General features: G+C 38.7%; 1 protein-coding gene across 1 annotated transcript; it reads right to left on the bottom strand.

The window, feature by feature from the left end:
• Positions 1-3,865: 3,865 nt before the first annotated feature.
• Positions 3,866-4,732, bottom strand: LOC131395569 (olfactory receptor 5B3-like). Its single transcript, XM_058527426.1, has one exon. It carries the CDS (start codon positions 4,730-4,732, stop codon positions 3,866-3,868), a length of 867 nt encoding a protein of 288 aa, XP_058383409.1.
• Between the last annotated feature and the right edge of the window lie 16,118 nt (positions 4,733-20,850).

The following is a 20,850-nucleotide window of genomic DNA, read 5'->3' as shown; positions in this document are numbered from 1 at the left end:
ACTCAAGTATCAGCAAGCACACTCAGCATCCAAATCTTGGCTTTTAAACAACATTCTCTAATGTAAGAAGAGAGGGCTCTTAGTAAAAACAGTTGATTCTGTGATGGCAGTAGGGAAAATACAAGATGAGCCTAGAGCATTGTGTAGTACCAGAAAGTCAGGAAGTACTCAAAAAACAAAAGGATGAGGCTATGTCAAAGGGACAGAGGAGCAAACTGAAAGAGCTTTAAATGGCCACAGTAGAAAAATTTGAGCAAAAATAAATAACCCAGTATTTGTTATTACCTATAATATAAAGTAAATTAATGAGATCATACTAATATAAATAAATGATTGTGTAAATAAATAATAGAGGGAAAAGAGACAAATCTCGCTAACAGGAAAACTCCAAATAAGTTATTTAAATATTGCCCCCTCCAGGAGATGGAGCTTAGTTCTCCACCATCTAAAGTGTGAGCTGAACTTAGTGACTTATTTCTATGAATAAAGTATAGAAAAAGGTGGGAAAAGTAACTCTATAAAAGGGAGAAACCTGGCAAGGTTTATCTAGGACTTGTGATCAAGGTTAACATCATCAGTGATAATTCATGTTGACAGCACGTACCATTGATATGATGTGAGAAGAAGAAAACTTCACCTTAGTGGTATTACTCTCTAAAAGCTATAACCTCATTCTAATCACGAGAGAACATCAGAAAATCACAGTTGAAGGACATCCTATGAAATACCTGACTAGTACTCCTCAAAACCCTCAAGGTCATCAAGAACAAGGAAAGACAGACAGCTTGTCACAGACCAAAAATATTAAGGAGACGTGACAACTAAATGCAAGAAGAGGAAAAGGATATTGTGGAAACACTAATGAAATCTAAATAAAATCTGAAGTTGAGCAAATAATATTGTGCGAACCTACGTTTGTTAGTTTTACAAATGTACCATGGTAATATACGATTACACTCCAGGGAAATTTAGGCAAGAGTTTTGTTAGTTTCCTATAGCTGCTATAACAAATTACCACAAACTTGGAAGCTTAAACAACACCTATTTATTCTTTCACAGTCTTGAATCCAAAAATCCAAAATCAGTTTCCCTGGACAAAAATCAATGTGTTGGAAGAGCCATGCTCCCTCCACAGACTTTAAAGGAAAATCCATTTCTTGCCTCTTCCATCTTCTGGTGGCTGCTGATGCTCCACGATTGGTGATCACATCACTTCAATCTCTGCTTCCGAGGTCACATTGCCCACTCCTCTTTCATCTGTGGTCAAATCTCTCTGGCTCTCTCTTATGAGTATACATGGGAGTGACTTTATGGTCCACGCAGATAATCCCAGATAAAATCCTTAACTTAATCATACTTCTATAGTCCTTTTAGATCATATAAATTAACATTGGAACATTCCAAGAACTAGGATGATCTTTTGCAGGCCGTTATTCAGACTGGTTCCATTATTCACAAGCTTACATTGAACATTCTACACTCTTTTTGAAAAATTTTTATAACTTTAAAAAAATTCTAAAATTAAATAATTATTTAAAATAATAATTAGAAATGGTTCCAAGAGGAGAAACATCACCATAAAGGTAGACGTGAATATTTGTGTTATTTTACACTGCCTCATAAGCACCAACATGAGAATATTAGCATATTCCAGCAAAATCTTACAAATATTAAAGTATTGAAGCCTATTATTGTATAGAGATAACATATTAGACAAGGGTACACATTTATATGGGTAGTTTTTGCGTAGTATAGAGCTCCCTGAGGATCAAAATTAAAAGCATAAAGATTGTGCAGTATACTAGCATATCGAATGTACATTATCTTTATTATTGACAGATATTGTCATATTTGTATTCTTTATAGACATTTAGAATCATTTTTGTTAATCATATTTCCTATGTATGAAGTAATTTTCAAACATAATCAGTTACTAAACCTTTAAATAATCTCATATTTAATGTCTCTTTATGATTTACTAAATAGTATTTATTTGATGTGTTGCTTGTCACTTAATGAGACGTCACTTCTAAGTAAAAAGTGTGAGACAGTTTCAGATGATTCTCTTGATTATGGAATCCAGGAAATCATTGTGTCCAAACACTGCAGTGCAAGCCCTGAGTGAGAACATAGGTAAAAATATCTCAGGAAGGGAGAAAATTAGCTGTGCGTCTTGAAATGAATGATACGTCTATCTAGAAGGTTTATATTACGGATGGTATGCTATAATCATCAATGGTTTGAAGATTCGACATATTGATACAGTTGGACTCAAAGCTTAATTATTTTACTCATTCATTTAACAAATATTTATTGAGAATCTGTTATGAAATAGACACTCATGCATCTACTGAGGATCTTGTTGCAAGCAAAACAGATAAAGCCATTGCTTTCATGAGTTTAAATTCTAATTGGGGAAGATAGAAAATAAACAAATGAACAAATAAATATACAATAGGTGATGGTTCATAAGGAGTGTGAAGAATAACAGACTGAAAGGACGGTGTACGTGGTGAGTAAAGAGTGGCTATTTAATAAAGACGGTCAGGAGAGAAATCTATCACAGAGTGACATGTAACCAAAGACCATAATGGAGTCAGGAACATTCCACGCAGGGAAGAGCAAGTGCAAATGCCCTGCGTCAGGAACATGTTTGGAGTTTGTCAGATTGTGAAGAAATGGGAAAAAAAATCAGTGTGAATGAAGTAGGGTAAAAGAAGGGGGGAGTAACAAAAGATAATTTAAATCACAAAAGTAAACATGAAATGCCAGCATTAACAATTTCAAAGCATTTCCAGAAGCAAAATGTACAACATTATTGGTTTTCAGTGAATGTTTTAATAGTGTGAAAGTTGGTAGTAATAGCTGAAGAAATTAAAAAATACTTTTATTCTTCCTCCATTTTTCTTACACTCTGGCTAGATAATATAGCCAGAGTATATGGCTAATTTTGAAAATAGTAATATGACATAGTTGTTCTATAAAATGACTCAGTCAAGACAGAAACGTGAATTCATTTAAGATGCTGTATTTACGTACTTTCAAAAAAATGTGCCCCCCAAAAGCACATAATTTTATTTAAAGGTATATCACTTTTCCTCTGAAATTAAGACTCTTAGAACAGCTGTAAACCAAAGAAATAAAAAATATTAGACATAAATTTATATTCCAATAGATTACTTAAATATTTAAATTACTATTATTATTAAAAATTAGTGGTAGCCAGCCTGGTGGCATAGTGGTTAAGTGCGTGTGTTCTGCTGTGGCGGCCCAGGGTTGGGATCCCAGGCATGAACCCATGCACTGCTTGTCAAGCCATGCTGTGGCAGCATCTCTTGAAAGTAGAGGAAGCTGGGCACAGAAGTTAGCCCAGGGCCAGTCTTCCTCAGCAAAGAGAGGAGGATTGGCAAGAGATGTTATCTCAGGGCTGATCTTCCTAACAAAAAAAGATTAACAACATTCCATTTAATTCTGGCAAATTTCCCACTCCAATGTGTACGTATCCTTACGTGCACTTCGTTCATGATTTCATTGTGATCCTATTTTACGTGTATTTGTATTGATGGGGTAGGAAAAAAAGCATGTGGAATAAGTGAATAAACTAATATCCTTAATAAGAGTTGTGACAAGCAGGCCCCAAGACATCGTAGCCATTTTTGTTTAGGTATTATATTTCTGGACACAATATTTCCTTTTTTCAGGACAAGAGATTTTGAATAGATAAAATATCACTTTAGGAACTTAGTTTCACTGTGCCCTTAATGAAACTAAGTTACTGCACATTGTACAGTGTTAAAATCACAATCCTAAAGATAATTTGCCTCTAAAACAACCTTCAGGAACACAATCTTCACCTCTTTGTTCCTCAGGCTATAGACCACAGGGTTGAGCATGGGGATATAGTATAGAACACAGATGCCATTTTGTCTGTGTCCATCGAATGACTAGAGCTGGGCTGTAAGTACATGGAGATAATAGTTCCACAAAAGATGGAGACTGCAGTGAGATGGGAGGCACAGGTGGATATAGCTTTCTTATATCCTGAAGCTGAGTGCATCTTTAGGATGGTGATAAATATGAATATATAGGATATCAAGATAACCAGGAGAGCAATAATGATGTTGAAGCTCACCACATAAACAAGAACCAGCTCACTCACATGCCTATCAGAGCAAGACAGAGCCATGACTGCTGGAACATCACAGAAAAAGTGTTGGACCACATTGGATACACAGAAAGAGAGACAGAATGTGTTCCCAACATGGATGGAGGCGTTCAGGAAACCGAAGACATAGGAGTCAATGGCCAGGCATGCACACACAGCTGTTGTCATGGTGGTGGTGTAATGTAGGGGTTTGCACACTGCTGCATAGTGGTCATAAGCCATTGAGGCCAAGAGGTAACTTTCTACAGGGGCGAATGCTACAACAAAGAACACCTGAGCAGCACATGCATTGTAGGAGATGATCCTGTCTACTGTAATACACCCAGTCACAACCGTGGGAATGACAGCTGAAGAGTAACACAAGTCTACAAGAGACAGGTCACTGAGGAGAAAGTACACGGAAGTGTGGAGATGAAAGTCCAACAAAGTCAACACGATAATCTCCAAGTTCCCAGTCAGAGTGATGAGATAGATGACGGTGAACATTATAAAGAGGGGGACCTGCCATTCTAGGGCATTGGTTAGTCCTAGGAGGATGAACTGTGTCATTTCTGTACTGTTCTTCATCAATATTGAGAATCACAAAATGCTCTGTGGTTGCGAGAAGATAGAAATGGAGTGATAAACAAAGAAACCTAAATTGAAAAATGTACATACAATAATTATTATTTAATTACAGCAATACCTTGTATTTCAAGACTCTCCAGGCAAAAATGGGCTTGACAACAAAACTAAGTGCATTAATTATGTATAGATTTACATACTGTTGAATCTTAAGGATCTGCATGGATCATTTCTTCAATTTTTAAAGTTTATAAATCTATAAACTGAGATATAGAAAATTAAATAACGACCCAATGGCTTGTCCAGGAAAGGATAACTGGAGCAGTAGGGGCACGTACAACCAGCAGAGGCAATTCTGAAGAGAAGGCAGAGGATTTGGTATAGAGCTTGGGCTCTGGCATGAGGTGCATATCAGCCTTACCATTTACTACTGAAGGGTCATTAATCTTTACCTAACTCACCTGAACCTCATTTTCAAAATTAAGTAATGAAACCTACTTTATAGTATTATTGTGAGAATTAAATAAGATAATGTATGAAAAAAACAATAAATTGATGGGCGTTTAGCATAGTCTGATGAGCGCTAACTATATATTTTTATTAGGATGGAATGATTGTCTTTACATTGATTTGGGAAAAATGGGTGGTGACCTGCAGGGCTTCAGGTGTGAGTGAGTTTTGAAGTCTTGAAGGTTTCCTCTTCAACTTGCCTTTTTTCACACACTAGAGGAACTTAGGTTTTCTGTGCTCGTCAGTGTTTCTCAGTCTGTCATTGCTTCGCCCATACAATTGGCTGTTCCAGAAATTCCATGTGATCATTCTTTTGCTTAATTTCTCCCTTGAAATCCATATTTTAGCTCAAAAGAGTCCCTTTTTCTTAAACCCATTCTTTCTCTTACTTCTGTCATCTCACAGCAGAATGACAGTGATCAAGGGATGAAAGTTCCTTGTCTGTGGGCTGTCTTTAGCCTGTAAATCTGTTTTGGTGGCAAGAATTGTGTTGTAAAATATTTTATGTGAATCTGTTCTTGTGTAGGGACATTATTTTAAATCTTTTTATTTGAATTGGAAGCCTTTGGGGGGGCACCCGTCTTCTGTTAACTACTAACATCTTCTTCCTAAAACTTTCAACTACACTTTACAAGCCTATCCCATGAAGACATTATGTTTGCCGACCTTAACACACATGACCACTTTTAACATATACTACATTTTATAACCAGTAAGGGCTTTATATATAAATATGTGTATGTGTGTAAGGTAGGTAGTATTATTATTTCTACTTTACCACTAAGGAAATTGAAGATTTGAGAAGTTATATGGTGCTCTAAAATTACACAGCTAGTATGAGAAAGAGTTAAGATTCAAGAGTTAAACCCACTTTCCATGTAACTGAAAGTCTATGCTTTTAGCCATTCGCTGTCAACATGTGTACATGTGCTAATAACAGTAAGCATGAGATTATAGGGAAAAGTTTAAAATGTAGTTTGGATCTTGTTAATTCATGTTAGATATTTTTGTACTTTAAAGATCATTTCACTCCTCTGCTTTTTAAATTTGTTTGTTTTTTTACCTCCACTGAGAGGCCAATATACAGTGAAGATGAAATTACCACTTAATAAATCAGAGAATCATCTATGTTATTATTTTTTCGCTCATATCTTTAGGAAACAAGATGATGTTTCATAAGTGTCAGTAAACTCCCTAAAGATGGAAGTTTTGACATTTATACCCCATTCTCACATCAGTATTTTAGAAAAACACTGAAAATATCTATTTCTGTTCTCAAATAACTTGAAGTAAGTCTAGCTGCCCCATTGCTTTTGCATAAATTAAACTCCTCACTAAAAATGTTATGGAAAAAAGATGCTTACCTGTATGCTAGGAGAGAAGGAACAATCAATTTTGAATAGTGAATCTGAAATCAGAATATCAGCTGTTGAATAATGCATAGATACTATTAGGGGAGCTCTCTCTCAAGAGGTGTTCATAAGATTCCAAGTTCTCTAAGGCAGGGAAAAATGGCAGAAAGAGTAGTAACATGGTTCAGTTCCTGAACCTACCATGCATTCTTTCTGCACCCTCAGAGGAATCACTTACCTCCTTGAATACAATACAAAGAAGGGAAATTTCATAGAACATCTCACAAAGAGGTTATCAATTTAAAGTCTCTTGATGTAATTTTAATCTTAGGGTGTTTTCTTTGGCCATGGCAGAAGGCTCATAGCAAATCCTCTGGTTGGCAGAAAGCCTGCGTGTATTAACAACTATTAACATTTAGAGGAATAAATGATAACCAAATGAAGTTTATGTGCAGTCTAGTCCCTCTGAAATGATGTCACCTTGAGTCACATTTGTATTTCAGATGCTAATGCATGGGTACTATGAGAAAATAATAGAGATGTGGACTCTATGGAAACATCCCCCATGAGAACATTTACTGCTTCTCATCACACTTTTCTAGGAAAGAAGCAATTAAACTGCCAATGGAGACCAAGCTGGTTATGGTCATTGTGCACATGTTTTTGTATTACTTGTTTTATTTATTTTCTCATTTTCTAGTTAACGTATATAAACATACATTATATTTGTACTTTAATGTATAGTTCTAAGAATTATGTCAAATTATGGTCATGTAACTCTACCACAATCATCTTCACAAATTCCCTCAAGTTTCTTTTTGGTAAACTTCTTCTCCCACCCATGTCCCTAGCAAAAACTAAACTGTTTTTGTGAAAAGCATTTGCCTTTACAAGAATAGCCTTAATTATAATTATAGAATAAGCAGTCCTTGAGTCTGGCGTCTTTCATTTAGCATGATGCATTTGAGATCGATCCATATTGTTACTTGTATAATTGTGGAATCTTTTTCATTGCAGAGTATCATTCCATTACATGGACATTACAGATTGTATGTCTTATTCCGTAGTTGAGGAACATTTGTGTTTGTTCTAGTGTTTGGTGATTACAAACAAAGTTGATGTAAACTTTTGCTTAAAGCTTTTTGTGTGACCATAGGTTTTCATTTCATTTGGGTAGATATCTACAGGTTGGATCATGTGGTGATATGGTAAGTATACATTTATTTGAATAAGAAACTGTCAAACTGTTTTCTGAAGTGGCTATACCATTTTAAATTCCCAGCAGCAATGAGTTCAAATTGTTTCATATCTTTATAGAACTTGGTATATTAAAGTTTTAAACAATTTACTTTATATTATTTCATTATTATTTTTGCTCTTTCTAGAAGATATCTCAAGAAGTTTCTTAAGCCAATCTTTTTATTTAAACACCCACCTACCTTATCACCACAGATCTGTCCTTGGAATGTTTTTTTCCAAAAAATGAGATGGGCCCATCTTTCCATTGCACATTCACCTCTGAGTCCACACTCCCGAGAAAACTTATCACACTTTTATTAGAATAGGTAAGTGTTGTGGTTACAAATGTGTTCTGTGCATTTAGGTTGCTTTGCCTAAAATTTGGGTGAGTGATTTAGCCTCATCAAATTTCAGCTTCCTTCTGTAAGGAAGAAGAGAATAATATTATAATGTCATCCTATTTTTGAATAGTCAAGATGGTGGGTAAGCAGACTCGGAACTCACCTCCTCCCGCAGACACAGCCAATTTACAACAACTCCTGGAAAATTACCCCTGAGACAGAACTGAAAACTGGATAAGAGGAACTCCTGCAACAAAGGACAATCCTAATTGAGGCGGAAGAGGCAGAAACTCCCTTCTGGAGAGAAAAAACGCCGCCGTCACAAGCCGCCAGCTTCACGGCCGCCCGGGAGCAGCCAAAAGGTATGCAGCCTCCCTGGAGGAGTGGAGCCCTGAGCGGGGGAGCGACCCCGCTGTGCGCATTTTGTGGGCCCCAACAAAATCGAGATGAGTGGCATAATATCTGACTTTGCCTGCTACTAAAACATTGGGGAGTAGCCCCAGAAAACCTGGTTCACAAAGAAATTAAAACTGGCTCTTAAAGGGCCCATGTGCAAACTCACCCATTTCAGAAAGCAACCTAAAATCACCAGAAAGAAAGGTGCACAGTGCTTTGGTGGAAAGACTCACGTGATAGGCTCTGAGTGCACTGCAGTGAGAGGTGAGACCTCTCTAGGGACTAGGACATTGGCGGTGGCCATTGTTGTGGCAAGGTGTGGGCGTGCTGACACAGATGCAATTGGAGTTCTCCCTGGGGCCTGCTAGCCCATGTATGCCCCACCCACTAGAGCACCTATTTAATCCAGCTCAGCCAGGGCAGGCGGACCACCCTAGGGACTGGCCCCACCCAACAACAAGCTCTCAGGCAACTTGTGGGCCTGCAAAGATTGGTGACTGGATTCTCCGTAGCCTAGCAACTGAACCCAGTTCAGTGGGGCAGGGCATGCACAAGGAGTGGGTGGAGAGTGTGGGCTGGTGTTGGAGTGTGCGGGGCTCCCGCTGTGGAGAGACTGGGTCCACTTCAGGAGATCGGAGCACGCACACACATATTATAACAGCTGGCCAGGAGCATAACTCGGCCGCCCTGGGTGCCTACAGGGAGAGCAAACAGGCCACAACAGAAGGACACACGGAGACCACATAGGGGTCACCCCTGGAACATTGAGAACTGAGGGAAGCACACTGCAGGACTCCTAAGGAATCACTTATATAAGGTCACCTATCCAAGAGCAGGAGATGTAGCTGACCTACCTACTACGTAGATACAAGCACAGGGAAAGAGGCAAAATGAGGAAGCAAAGGAATACATTCCAAGTAAGGGAAGAGGACAATATCCCAGAAAAGGAACTAAGTGAAACAGAAATGAGCAACCTACCCGACAGAGAGTTCAAACAAAGAGTGTTAAGGATGCTCACTGATCTGGGGAAAAGAATAGATGAGCTCAGTGAGAATTTCAACAAAGAAATGGAAGATATAAAAAAGAACCAATCAGAAATGAAGAATACAATACTGGAAATGAAAAATTCACTAGAGGGACCCAAATCACAGTAGAGGATACAGAAGAATGAATCTGTGAGCTGGACGAAAGACTAGAAGAAATTACCCAAGCTGAACAGGTAAAAGAGAAAAGAATTTAAAAGAGTGAGGACAGTCTCAGGGAACTCTGGGACAACATCAAGCACACTAACATCCGTGTTATAGGTGTCCCAGAAGGAGACGAGTGAGACAAAGGGGAAGAGAATCTATTTCAAGAAATAATAGATGAAAACTTCCCTAACCTAAGGAAGGAAACAGACATCCAGGTACAGGAAGCACAGAGAGCCCCAAACAAGAGAAACCCAAAGAGGCCCACACCAAGACACATCATAATCAAAATGTCCAGAATTAAAGATAAAGAGAGAATCCTAAAAGTCGCAAGAGAAAGACAAGATACTCATATATATGCTGCATACAAGAGACACACTTCAGACCTAAAGACACTCACAAACTGAAAGTGAAGGGATGGAAAAAGATACTCCACGCAAATGGCAATGAAAAGAAAGCTGGGGTAGCAATACTCATATCAGACAGAATAGACTTTAAAACAAAAACTGTAAAAAGAGACAAAGAAGGGCATTACATAATGATCAAGGGAACAATCCAACAAGAAGATATAACACTTGTAAATATCTATGCAGCCAATGTAGGTGCACCTAAATATCTAAAGCAATTATTAACAGACATAAAAAGAGAAATAGACAGTAACACAATAATAATAGGGGATTTTAACACTCCACATACACCAATGGATAGATCATCCAAACAGAAGAACAATAAGGAAACATTGGCCTTAAATGAAGTACTAGAACAGATGGACCTGGTAGATATATACAGAGCATTCCATCCAAAAACCGAAAAATACACATTATTTCAAATGCACATGGACATTCTCCAGGAATGGTCACACATTAGGCCATAAAACAAGCCTCCATAAATATAAGAAGATTGAAATAATACCAAGCATCTTTTCTTACCACAGCGGTATGAAACTAGAAATCAACTATAGGAAGAAAATCAGAAAAGCCACAAATATGTGGAGATTAAACAAAATGCTACTGAACAACGACTGGGTCAATGAAGAAATCAAAGGAGAAATCAAAAAATACCTGGAGACAAATGAAAATGAAAATACGACATGCCAGAATTTATGGGATACAGCAAAAGCGGTTCTAAGGGAGAAGTTTATAGCAATGCAGGCCTATCTCAACAAACAAGAAAAATCTCAAATAAACAATCTAACAATGCACCTAAAGGAATAGGAAAAAGAAGAAGAAACAAAGCCCAAAATCACTAGAAGAAGGGAAATAATAAAAATCACAGCAGAAAAAAATAAAATAGAGACTGAAAAAACAATAGAAAAAATTAATAAAACCAAGAGCTGGTTCTTTGAAAAGAGCAACAAAATTGACAAAGCTTTAGCTAGACTCACCAAGAAAAAAAGAGAGAAGGCACAAACAAGTAAAATCAGAAATGAAAGAGGAGAAGTTACAACAGACGCCTCAGAAATACAAAAGATTACAAGAGAATACTACGAAAAGATATATGCCAACAAATTCGACAATCTGGAAGAAATGGATAAATTCTTGGAATCATACAACCTTCCAAAACTGGATCAAGAAGAAGTAGAGAATATGAATAGACCAATCACCAGCAAGAAGATCGAAACTGTAATCAAAAACCTCCCCAAAAATAAAAGTCCAGGACCCAACGGCTTCCCTGGTGAATTCTACCAAACTTTCAAAGAAGACATAATACCTATTCTTCTCAAACTTTTCCAAAAAATTGAGGAGGTGGGGAAGCTCTCTAACTCATTCTATGAAGCCGATATTACCCTGATACCAAAACCAGACAAGGACAACACACAAAAAAAAGAAAATTACAGGCCAATATAACTGATGAACATCAATGCAAAAATACTAACAAATCGCATACAACAATACATGAAAAAGATTATACACCATTATCAAGTGGGATTTATTCCAGGTGTGAAGGGAAAATTCAACATTCACAAATCAATCAACGTAATACACCACATTAATAAAATGAAGAATAAAAATCATATGATCATCTCAATAGATGCAGAGAAAGCCTTTGACAAGATACAGCATCCATTTACGATAAAAATTCTGAATAAAATGGGTACAGAAGGAAAGTACTTCAACATAATAAAGGCCATATATAACAAACTCACAGCTAATATCATCCTCAATGGTGAAAAACTGAAAGCTATCCCTCTAAGAACAGGAACCAGACAAGGATGCCCACTCTCACCACTCCTATTAAACACAGTACTGGAAGTCCTAGCCAGAGCAATCCGGCAAGAAAAAGAAATAAATGGGATTGAAATTGGAAAGGAAGAGGTGAAACTCTCACTATATGCAGATGACATGATTTTATATATAGAAAACCCTAAAGAATCCATCAAAAAACTTTTAGAAGTAATAAACAAATACGGTAAAGTTGCAGGATATAAAATGAACATACAAAAATCAGTTGCATTTCTATACACTAAGAACAAAGTAGCAGAAAGAGAAATTAAGACTACAATCCCATTTACAATTGCAACAAAAGGAATAAAATACCTAGGAATAAACTTAACCAAAGAGGTGAAAGAATTGTACACCAAAAACTATAGAACATTGCTGAAAGAAATTGAAGAAAACGCAAAGAAATGGAAAGATATTCTGTGCTCTTGGACTGAAAAAATTAACATAGTTAAGATGTCCATACTTCCTAAAGCAATCTATAGATTCAATGCAATCTCTGTCAAAGTTCCAACAACATTTTTCACAGAAATAGAACAAAGAATCCTAAAACTTATATGGAACAACAAAAAACCCCACATAGCTAAAGGAATCCTGAGAAGAAAGAACAAAGCTCGAGGTATCACACCCCTTGATTTCAAAATATACTACAAAGCTATAGTAACCAAAACAGCATGGTACTGGCACAAAAACTGACACAAATCAATGGAATAGAATCGAAAGCCCAGAAATAAACCCACACATCTATGGACAGCTAATCTTCAACAAAGGAGCCAAGAACATACAATGGAGAAATGAAAATCTCTTCAACAAATGCTGTTGGGAAAACTGGATAGCCACATGCAAAAAAATGAAAGCAGACCCTTACCTTACACCATACACAAAAATTAACTCCAAATGAATTAAAGACTTGAATGTAAGACCTGAAACTATGTAACTTCTAGAATAAAACATAGGCAGTATGCTCTTCGACATTGGTCTTAGCAACATATTTTCAAGCACCATGTCTGACCGGGCAAGAGAAACAATAGAACAAATAAACAAATGGGACTACGTCAAACTAAAAATCTTCTGCACAGCAAAAGAAACCATCTACAAAAGGAAAAGACAACCTAACAATTGGGAGAAGATATTTGCAAACCATACATCGGATGAGGGGTTAATCTCCAAAATATATAAAGAACTCATGCATCTTAACAACAAAAACACTAACAACCCAATTTAAAAAAGGGCAAAAGACCTGAACTGGCATTCCCCCAAAGAAGATATACAGATGGCCAACAAACACATGAAAATATGTTCAACATCATTAACTATCAGGGAAATGCAAATCAAAACTACAATGAGATACCACACATCCGTCAGAATGGCTGTAATTAACAAGACAGGAAACAACATTTGTTGGAGAGGATGTGGAGAGAAGGGAACTCTCATACATTGCTGGTGGGAGTGCAAAGAGGTACAGCCACTCTGAAAAACAGAATTGAGATTCCTCAAAAAATTAATGATAGAACTACCATATGATCCAGTTATTCCACTGCTGGGTATTTTATCCAAGGAATTTGAAAACACCAATGCATAAAGATACATGCACCCCTGTGTTCATTGCAGCGTTATTCACAATAGCCAAGACTTGGAAGCAACCTAAGTGCCCGTCAAGGACGAATGGATAAAGAAGATGTGGTATATATACACAATGGAATACTACTCAGCCATAAGAAACGATGAAATCCAGCCATTTGTGACAACATGGATGGACATTGAGGGCATTATGCAAAGTGAAATAAGTCAGAGGGAGAAGATCAAATACCGTATGATTTCTCTCATTAAGTAGTAAATAATAACAACAACAGCAAACAAACACATAGAGACAGAGATTGGATTGGTGGTTACCAGAGGGGAAGGGGGGAGGGAGGAGGGGAAAGGGGTAATTCGGCACATGTGTGTGGTGATTGGATGTAATTAGTATTTGGGTGGTGAACATGATGTAATCTATGCAGAAATAGAAGTATAATGATGTATACCTGGAATTTATACAACATTATAAACGAATGTTACTGCAGTAAACAAAAAATTAAAAAAATAATAATAATGTCATCCTGATAGTTTCATCAAGAAGACTATCAAATGGCATAAATACAAAGCTTAATGAAATTTGTAGCACATATCTGTTGTTCCATAAGGTTAAATATTAATGTTTATTATTTTTAAGAATTGATATTCATAGGTCACAAATATAGTGGTGCTCATACAATCTATCCACTTCCCCACAAGTGCCTGCCCCATTGCAGTTAGGCAGAAAAAAATGCAATAGTTCTGGACAATGGACTGTGGAAGAAATTGATATGTTGGTTGAAGAATACATATTACCCTCCAGTTGTCTCCTCTCCTGCCACAGTGATTTAGTAGGTATAATGTTACTACAGCTGCAGCTATAGATGGTAAACCTACATCAGCCTGTGTCTTTGAATGTCCACATGGAGATAAAGTTAGCACTTTTATTTTTCTTATTATTAAATAAATGGAGAGATATTCCATGTTCATGATAGGAATACTCAGTATCATCAAGATGTCAGTACTTCCTAACTAGATCTATAGACTAAGTTAATCTAACCTATAGATTCAATGCATCCCAATCAAAATCCCAGGAGGTCATTTTGTGGATATCAACAAACTGCTTCTACATTTTATGTAGAGAAGCAAAAGACCTAGAATAACCAATACAGTATTGAAGGAGAACAATGTTGGAAGACTGACACTACCTGACTTCAAGACTTACTATACAGCTACACAATCAAGACAGTGTGATACTGGTGAAAGAACAGACAAATAGATCAATGGAACAGAATGGAGAGCCCAGAAATAGACCTACATAAATATGCTCAACTAATCTTTGACAAAGGAGCAAAGGAAATAAAATAGAGAAAAGATTCTCTTTCCAACAAATGGTGCTGGAACAACTGGATATCCACATGCAAAAAAATGTATCTAGACACAAACCTCACACCATTCATAAAAATTAACTCAAAATGGATCAGAGATCTAAATGTAAAATGTAAAACTATAAAACTCCTAGAAGATAACTTAGGAAAAAGGTTAGATGACTTTGTAGATACAACACTAAAGGCATAGTTCATGAAAGAAATAATTAATAGCTGGACGTCATTAATATTAAAAACTTATGCTTTGTGAAAAACAATGTGAAGAGAATGGGAAAACAAGCAACAAACTGGGAGAAATACTTGAAAACAACAAATCTGATAAAGGATTGTTATCCCAAATATACAAAGAACTCTTAAAACTTAACAAATAAAACAATCGGACATAGACAAATATGAATGGAAATCCAAAATCCAATACTCTGGGATTTTAACCCAGGGTACTCTGGGGCCCTACCCTAGAGCTCAGGGCTCTAATTCAATCCTTTGAGTGCTCCAGTGACTGAAACCCTTTTACATTGTCTCCCTTAAATGCACAATCCAAGCCTTGGGACTTTAACCCAGCAAAAATCTCAACAGTCGGGTCTCTAACCCACAATCCTGACAGAATATTAGACAAGTTTAGGCACAGGCACATTTTAATGAGATCTCTCACCAAAAAAATCTGATCCTGGAGCTGTTTCTTCTCCATAAGGGAAAAAAATGCCTTGGAGCCTGGAGCACCACATGGGAATGGGGAATCCAATCAGTCAATCCTCTAGACAAAATTGTCTAGGTGGCTGTTTAGGGTCAACTAAAAGATCCCACACCCCACCAGGCATTCTAGAGCCTCGGGTTGGTGTTCACAGGGCCATGTCACTTCATGGTTGCCAATTTGTTAGCATACAAAATTGGGATTCTCTTGCCTGATGCACATAAACAACCCAATTAATTAGAGTGTCAGTCTTTGAGAAAAGAGATCAACTCTATTCTGAAAGATTGATCTGCAGGGAGGACAGGGGGGTGTGTGCCCTCAGATCTGTCCCTCTGATTCAAGATTTGGGGTGAAATTTAAGAGGTTAAACAGAACAGGCTAGCATGCAGAATTGGTGGTGGGACACGTTTTGATTGGTGGGCTTCAAACATTTATGATAATGTTTTAACCATTTGTGATAAGGTTCTAAGCTTTTATGATGAGGTGCTAAAGTTTTATAACAGGGTTCTAAAAATTTTGATGAGTTGGGGAAGGAATTTTAATACGGGATCTTTCTGAATGAGGGACCCATAGCTTCTGATAAGAGTCAGACTTTCTACTTCCAGTCAGGCCCCGGTCCTTGGGTTCCATGGAAAGGAGGATCTTTGTTCCACGGTCATTTCTGGTCACAATTTCTTCTTTTGAGCATGCTCTGGATACGTGACTTTGAAGATTTTCTGAAAGGCAATTCTTAATCTCTCTGTTGATAAGAGATGGGGTCCGTTGAACTGGTCCTGGATGGCCTACAGTGACCATTCTTGGTCCTTTCATGCTTCCTATAAATGTTCATCACATATATTCTCTGTTTCCTCTCACAAGCTCCTTGACTCTATACTTAGTTTCTCTTGTTTTCTAAGGTAGAACAATTCTTAAATAATACAAACATGCATTGCAGGTCCCTCTATCAGAAGGAGGTTCAACCTGACGCTCAAGATAGAGAAAGAGAAAAGCTGTCACCTCTCATGGCCACTCAGGCATGACTCAGATACCTGTGGCCAGTTAGAAAGAAACAGGAACAGAAGCCATAGAAATTCACAGGAAGAATGAGGTGGGATATCTCAGGTGTCAGGAGACAGATTCAGGAGCAGCAGCTGTGAGAACAAAAGAGTGGCCACACAGGAAAGCCTCCAAAGCCTGCTATAACAACAGGTCTAAGTTGAGACAAGCAGTCAGTAACGTCAGAGTGCTCCAGGAGGTGACATTCACAAAGAATGCAGTGTGAATGAAATCCCCTGAAGCTGTGAAATGTGGTACTGGGCCAGAGGTGATGAAAAAAGGAAGAGGGATGCAGGCAGAGAGAATTCAGGGAAAGAAGTGACAATTGGGAGCCAGGCTGCAGCCACCCATTTGGGATTCAGAAACAGACTCCTGGTGCTATGACAAACAGGATCCCAGTCCTGCAGGGGACACAAGTCTTGAGGGAAAATAATAGTAATTCTGTTATCAGAATCTACTACTAAGGTGCAGGGCAGGAATCTGATCAAGGACGGTGAGGCTGTGGCACAGAGTATGATACTGAATCTGCTTATGCCTCTCCTGAACAACAATTTGGACTATTTCTCTAGACTAGACAGGTAATATCAAGTAACACCAAGATGACTACCCCTAGAGGCTGGGAGCTGTGGGAGGATCAAAGATCAAAAGTCAGGAGAGCCTAGCTTTGGTCCTGACTTTGCCACTTACCAGCTGTGATCTTGGACTGGTCATGTCACTTCCCTGTGACTCAATTTCCCCCTCTTAAGATGTAGACAACAATGTTGGCTAAGCAGACCTGTGAGGGTTTGTATGAAGATAAAATGATGTAACATACATGCATGCTATTGCTAAACTATACAAATGTTAGGTGCTATTATTATTATTATTATTAGCCGTGATTTGCTGAGCAATCAGAAAAGGAATTAGTGAGCGTTATTGAGTCTCATATTTGTCTCATGAGAAAGAGGAAAAAGATTGCAAACAAATTCTCTGCTGTTAATGAGGGGAAAATGTAATTGCCTCAAGCCCCTAGGAAGATGATATTGTGCAAGCACGCTGTGATGGGTTTCTGTGCAATTCTCCCTCTCTGGAGTCTCACCTTCATTAAATTTAAGTTAGAAGCCATCAGGGGAGACACTCGGTAAGTGAAGAGTGTCAGCCCTGGTCCACCGACCCCAGAGGTTCCCAGAACTCAAGCACCAACAGGAGCTCCATGTTCAGGCATCACTCCGTGTATCCTGGACCACCAATCACTGGCTTCCTGTTCAGCCCCTGGGAACATCTAAACTGAAGCAATTCTCACAGGTCCAGATGGAAAGATGAGAGCTCAGCCAGGAGACTTCCCAGGGAGTAGAGAGCAAAGATCTGCCAAGACTGTCTGAGAGCACCCACCCTTGGAGCTGGTCCAAGGCAGCCAACATGGCAGGGGGAGGTCACTCCCAGTGGTCTCCAGGAGCTGGACTCAGAGGGAGATGGTCCCTGATACTCCACAGGTCAGTGTGCTCACAGATGATCCTCATCTCTTCTCCATTGCTTTTCTTCTTTCCCAGTACCCTCAAGCCCCCATTTAGAAATAATAACAAGCATTGAACATTTACTCTCTGCCAAAAACTCTGACAAGTACTTCAAATGCATCCTCTCATCTAATCCTCACAGAAACCCTAAGGGTAGGTACTATTAGTCCCACTTTGCAGAAGACAAAACGGAGTGAGGTTAAGAAATTTGCCGAAGGTCACAAAATAGTAAGGACTGGCACTGGGCTTCAAACCCAGATCTGGCCAATAGCAAGGCCCATGCTCTTAACTTCTAGGAAATAATACTTCCCCGAAACAAGCCAGCAGCCCCAGGAGCCAGCAGTGGATGCAAGAAACCCTTCTAAAAGGCAATGAAATGTCACCTATTTGGTGGTACATTTGCAATCGTTGAGGGTGGGTGCAGGAAGAGTGGTGTAGAATCTCTCTGCCACTAGCTGTTCTACACCACTTGGATGGTCGCCATTACTCCATGGAGCCGGGTTCTCGATGCTCCAAATTCAAAGTCTGCATGTCCCCCTGGCTTCTGGGCCTCTGGACCAATAAGTTGTCCCCTGAAATCCCAGCACTGAGGCTGCCCCCAGGCCTGGTTATTAAGTCCAATACTTCTCTTCTATTCACATATATAAAAATTTATTTTTTTTAAAGCTACTTATATCAACTACTAATTGCTGTTCATTGGGCCCACATATGAACTAGAAAATCCTATAAAGAAGACAGTGAGTTTTCACCCCATGGCCAGGGTTCTCTCTGACACCCTTGCCTCCAGGCTAGAAGGAGAGTGTCTAGTTCTCAGGGGCTTTCCCTTCAGCAAATCTGCTGCCTTCATGACACTCTCCTCATCAGCCCTCCCAAGTCACTTTCAGATTCACACCAAATGTGCGGTCACTTTCAGGATCAGCCCCGACACAGAGCTTCCTCTTAAGGAGTTTCACAAATAGGGACCAGGAGCCTCCTCGTCTCTGTCCCTCTCCACAGGCATCCAACTGACGCTTGAGCTAAATCTACTCAGGCTTCTAGCCAGCCTGTTTAAAACTGTAACAAGAGGAATCAGCTGTGGATCTTGTTAAAATGCAAATCCGATTCAGTAGGAGGTCAGGGGTGGAACTAGATTCTACTTTTCTAAGGAGCATCCAGTGATGTAGATGCTGCAGGTATGCAAGTCCCACTTTGGTAAACAGGTGCTAAAGATTAGTGACCACAGCTTGTGAGCATCTGTCCCATCTGGCCTGTAGGAGAAAAGAAAATGAAACAGGAGAAAGCTAAGCAGGGTTCCTCTGTGAACCACCAATTATCTTCTCCCAAAAAAAGAATGTGTTGAAAAGTCCATCAAGAAAGCCAAGTCAAATAGATGTTAGCTCAGAGCGAGTCTTCCTCAGCAAAAAGAGGAGGATTAGCATGGATGTTAGCTCAGGGCTGATCTTCCTCACAAAAAAAAAAAAAAAAAGCCAAGTCAGGGGCTGCATTTTAACATATTTATTGAGGATCTCCACGGCTCTAGATTCCAAAATGCTTTAACCCAAAGTTGCATTAAGATAGGTGCCATTTCATTGGTAATTTTAAAAGAGGGGCAACAACTTAAATGTCTCTCATTAGGAGACTGCTTCAATGGGACATTTATAAAATGTAACATTGTGCAGCCTTTTGGTGGGTTGTTGCCCGGAGATTGGGCAGCACTTAATTACTGACTTAGAGAGAGCTCCAAGAAATGTTGTTAAAGAAAAAGAAGGTGCAGAACAATGTGTATAGTTTCCTACCATTTGTATCTTTTAAAAGAGAGAGCAGAATATATATGTACACATGTTACTTATATAAACAATGACTAACTTTGGAAAGACACACAAGAAATCTGTAACTTCTGAGGAAGAGAGCTGAGTGGCTGGGATATAAGAAAGGGGAAGATGGAGAGGACTTATTTTTGCTGTAGTCCTCTCTGAATTCTGTACCATAGAAACATATTTCACTTTCAAAAAAACAAAACTAAAATTGAATGATAATCTCCTTATTCTTCTTTCCACACCTCCATCCACCCCAAAATTCAATGAAATTGTTTCATTCCACAAACATATTCAAGTACTCTCTTGGTGTGTCCCCAGCAGTTAGTTCTTGGAGCATGCATCAGAATAGCATTGCCCTGTGTAACTGTTGGGGAAACCCCAAAAGGAATGTGCTCAGAGAATGGAGGCTCTGGGGGTCCTGATTTCCTTTGTGGGATCCAAGAGACCTGCCATTGAGGGTAAGAACTGCCAGTCTGAGTTCTCTGTAGGTGGAGGAAATTCTGCACACCTGGGTCACCCTCAGAAGATGGGTGGGTGGTGAGAGTCTAAGATCCTTCCACAGTTGGATGGCTGAACTGGAATCTGTGGCCGGACACTTCAGGTGAGAGAACAACTACTTCCCTTAAAGAATCTTGTAAGGTCTTCTTGCTATCCTTAAGATGTGTTCCATTCTCCTGAGTTATTTCTGGTTTAGACATCTGACTTTAGCTGGCTGAATTATTACGTTTTACTGTCTCCTCTGGTTACCCTATTTTATCTCTTGGTTCTCACTAAGTAATTTCTAGCTTGTGTTATTTATTTTCTTCTCTGAGGCTATGATCCATACCCAGTGAAGAGGGGATTAAGCCAATTGCTCTCTATATGGTCACTCAGGTTCAAGTATCAATTCATCCATTTGTGACCTCAAGCAGGTTACTCAC

This window comes from Diceros bicornis, chromosome 31 (genome assembly GCF_020826845.1).
Source record: "Diceros bicornis minor isolate mBicDic1 chromosome 31, mDicBic1.mat.cur, whole genome shotgun sequence".
Taxonomy (NCBI): Eukaryota; Metazoa; Chordata; class Mammalia; order Perissodactyla; family Rhinocerotidae; genus Diceros; species Diceros bicornis.
The sequence above is the reverse complement of the archived record's forward strand: the minus strand, read 5'-3'. Positions and strand labels throughout refer to the sequence as shown.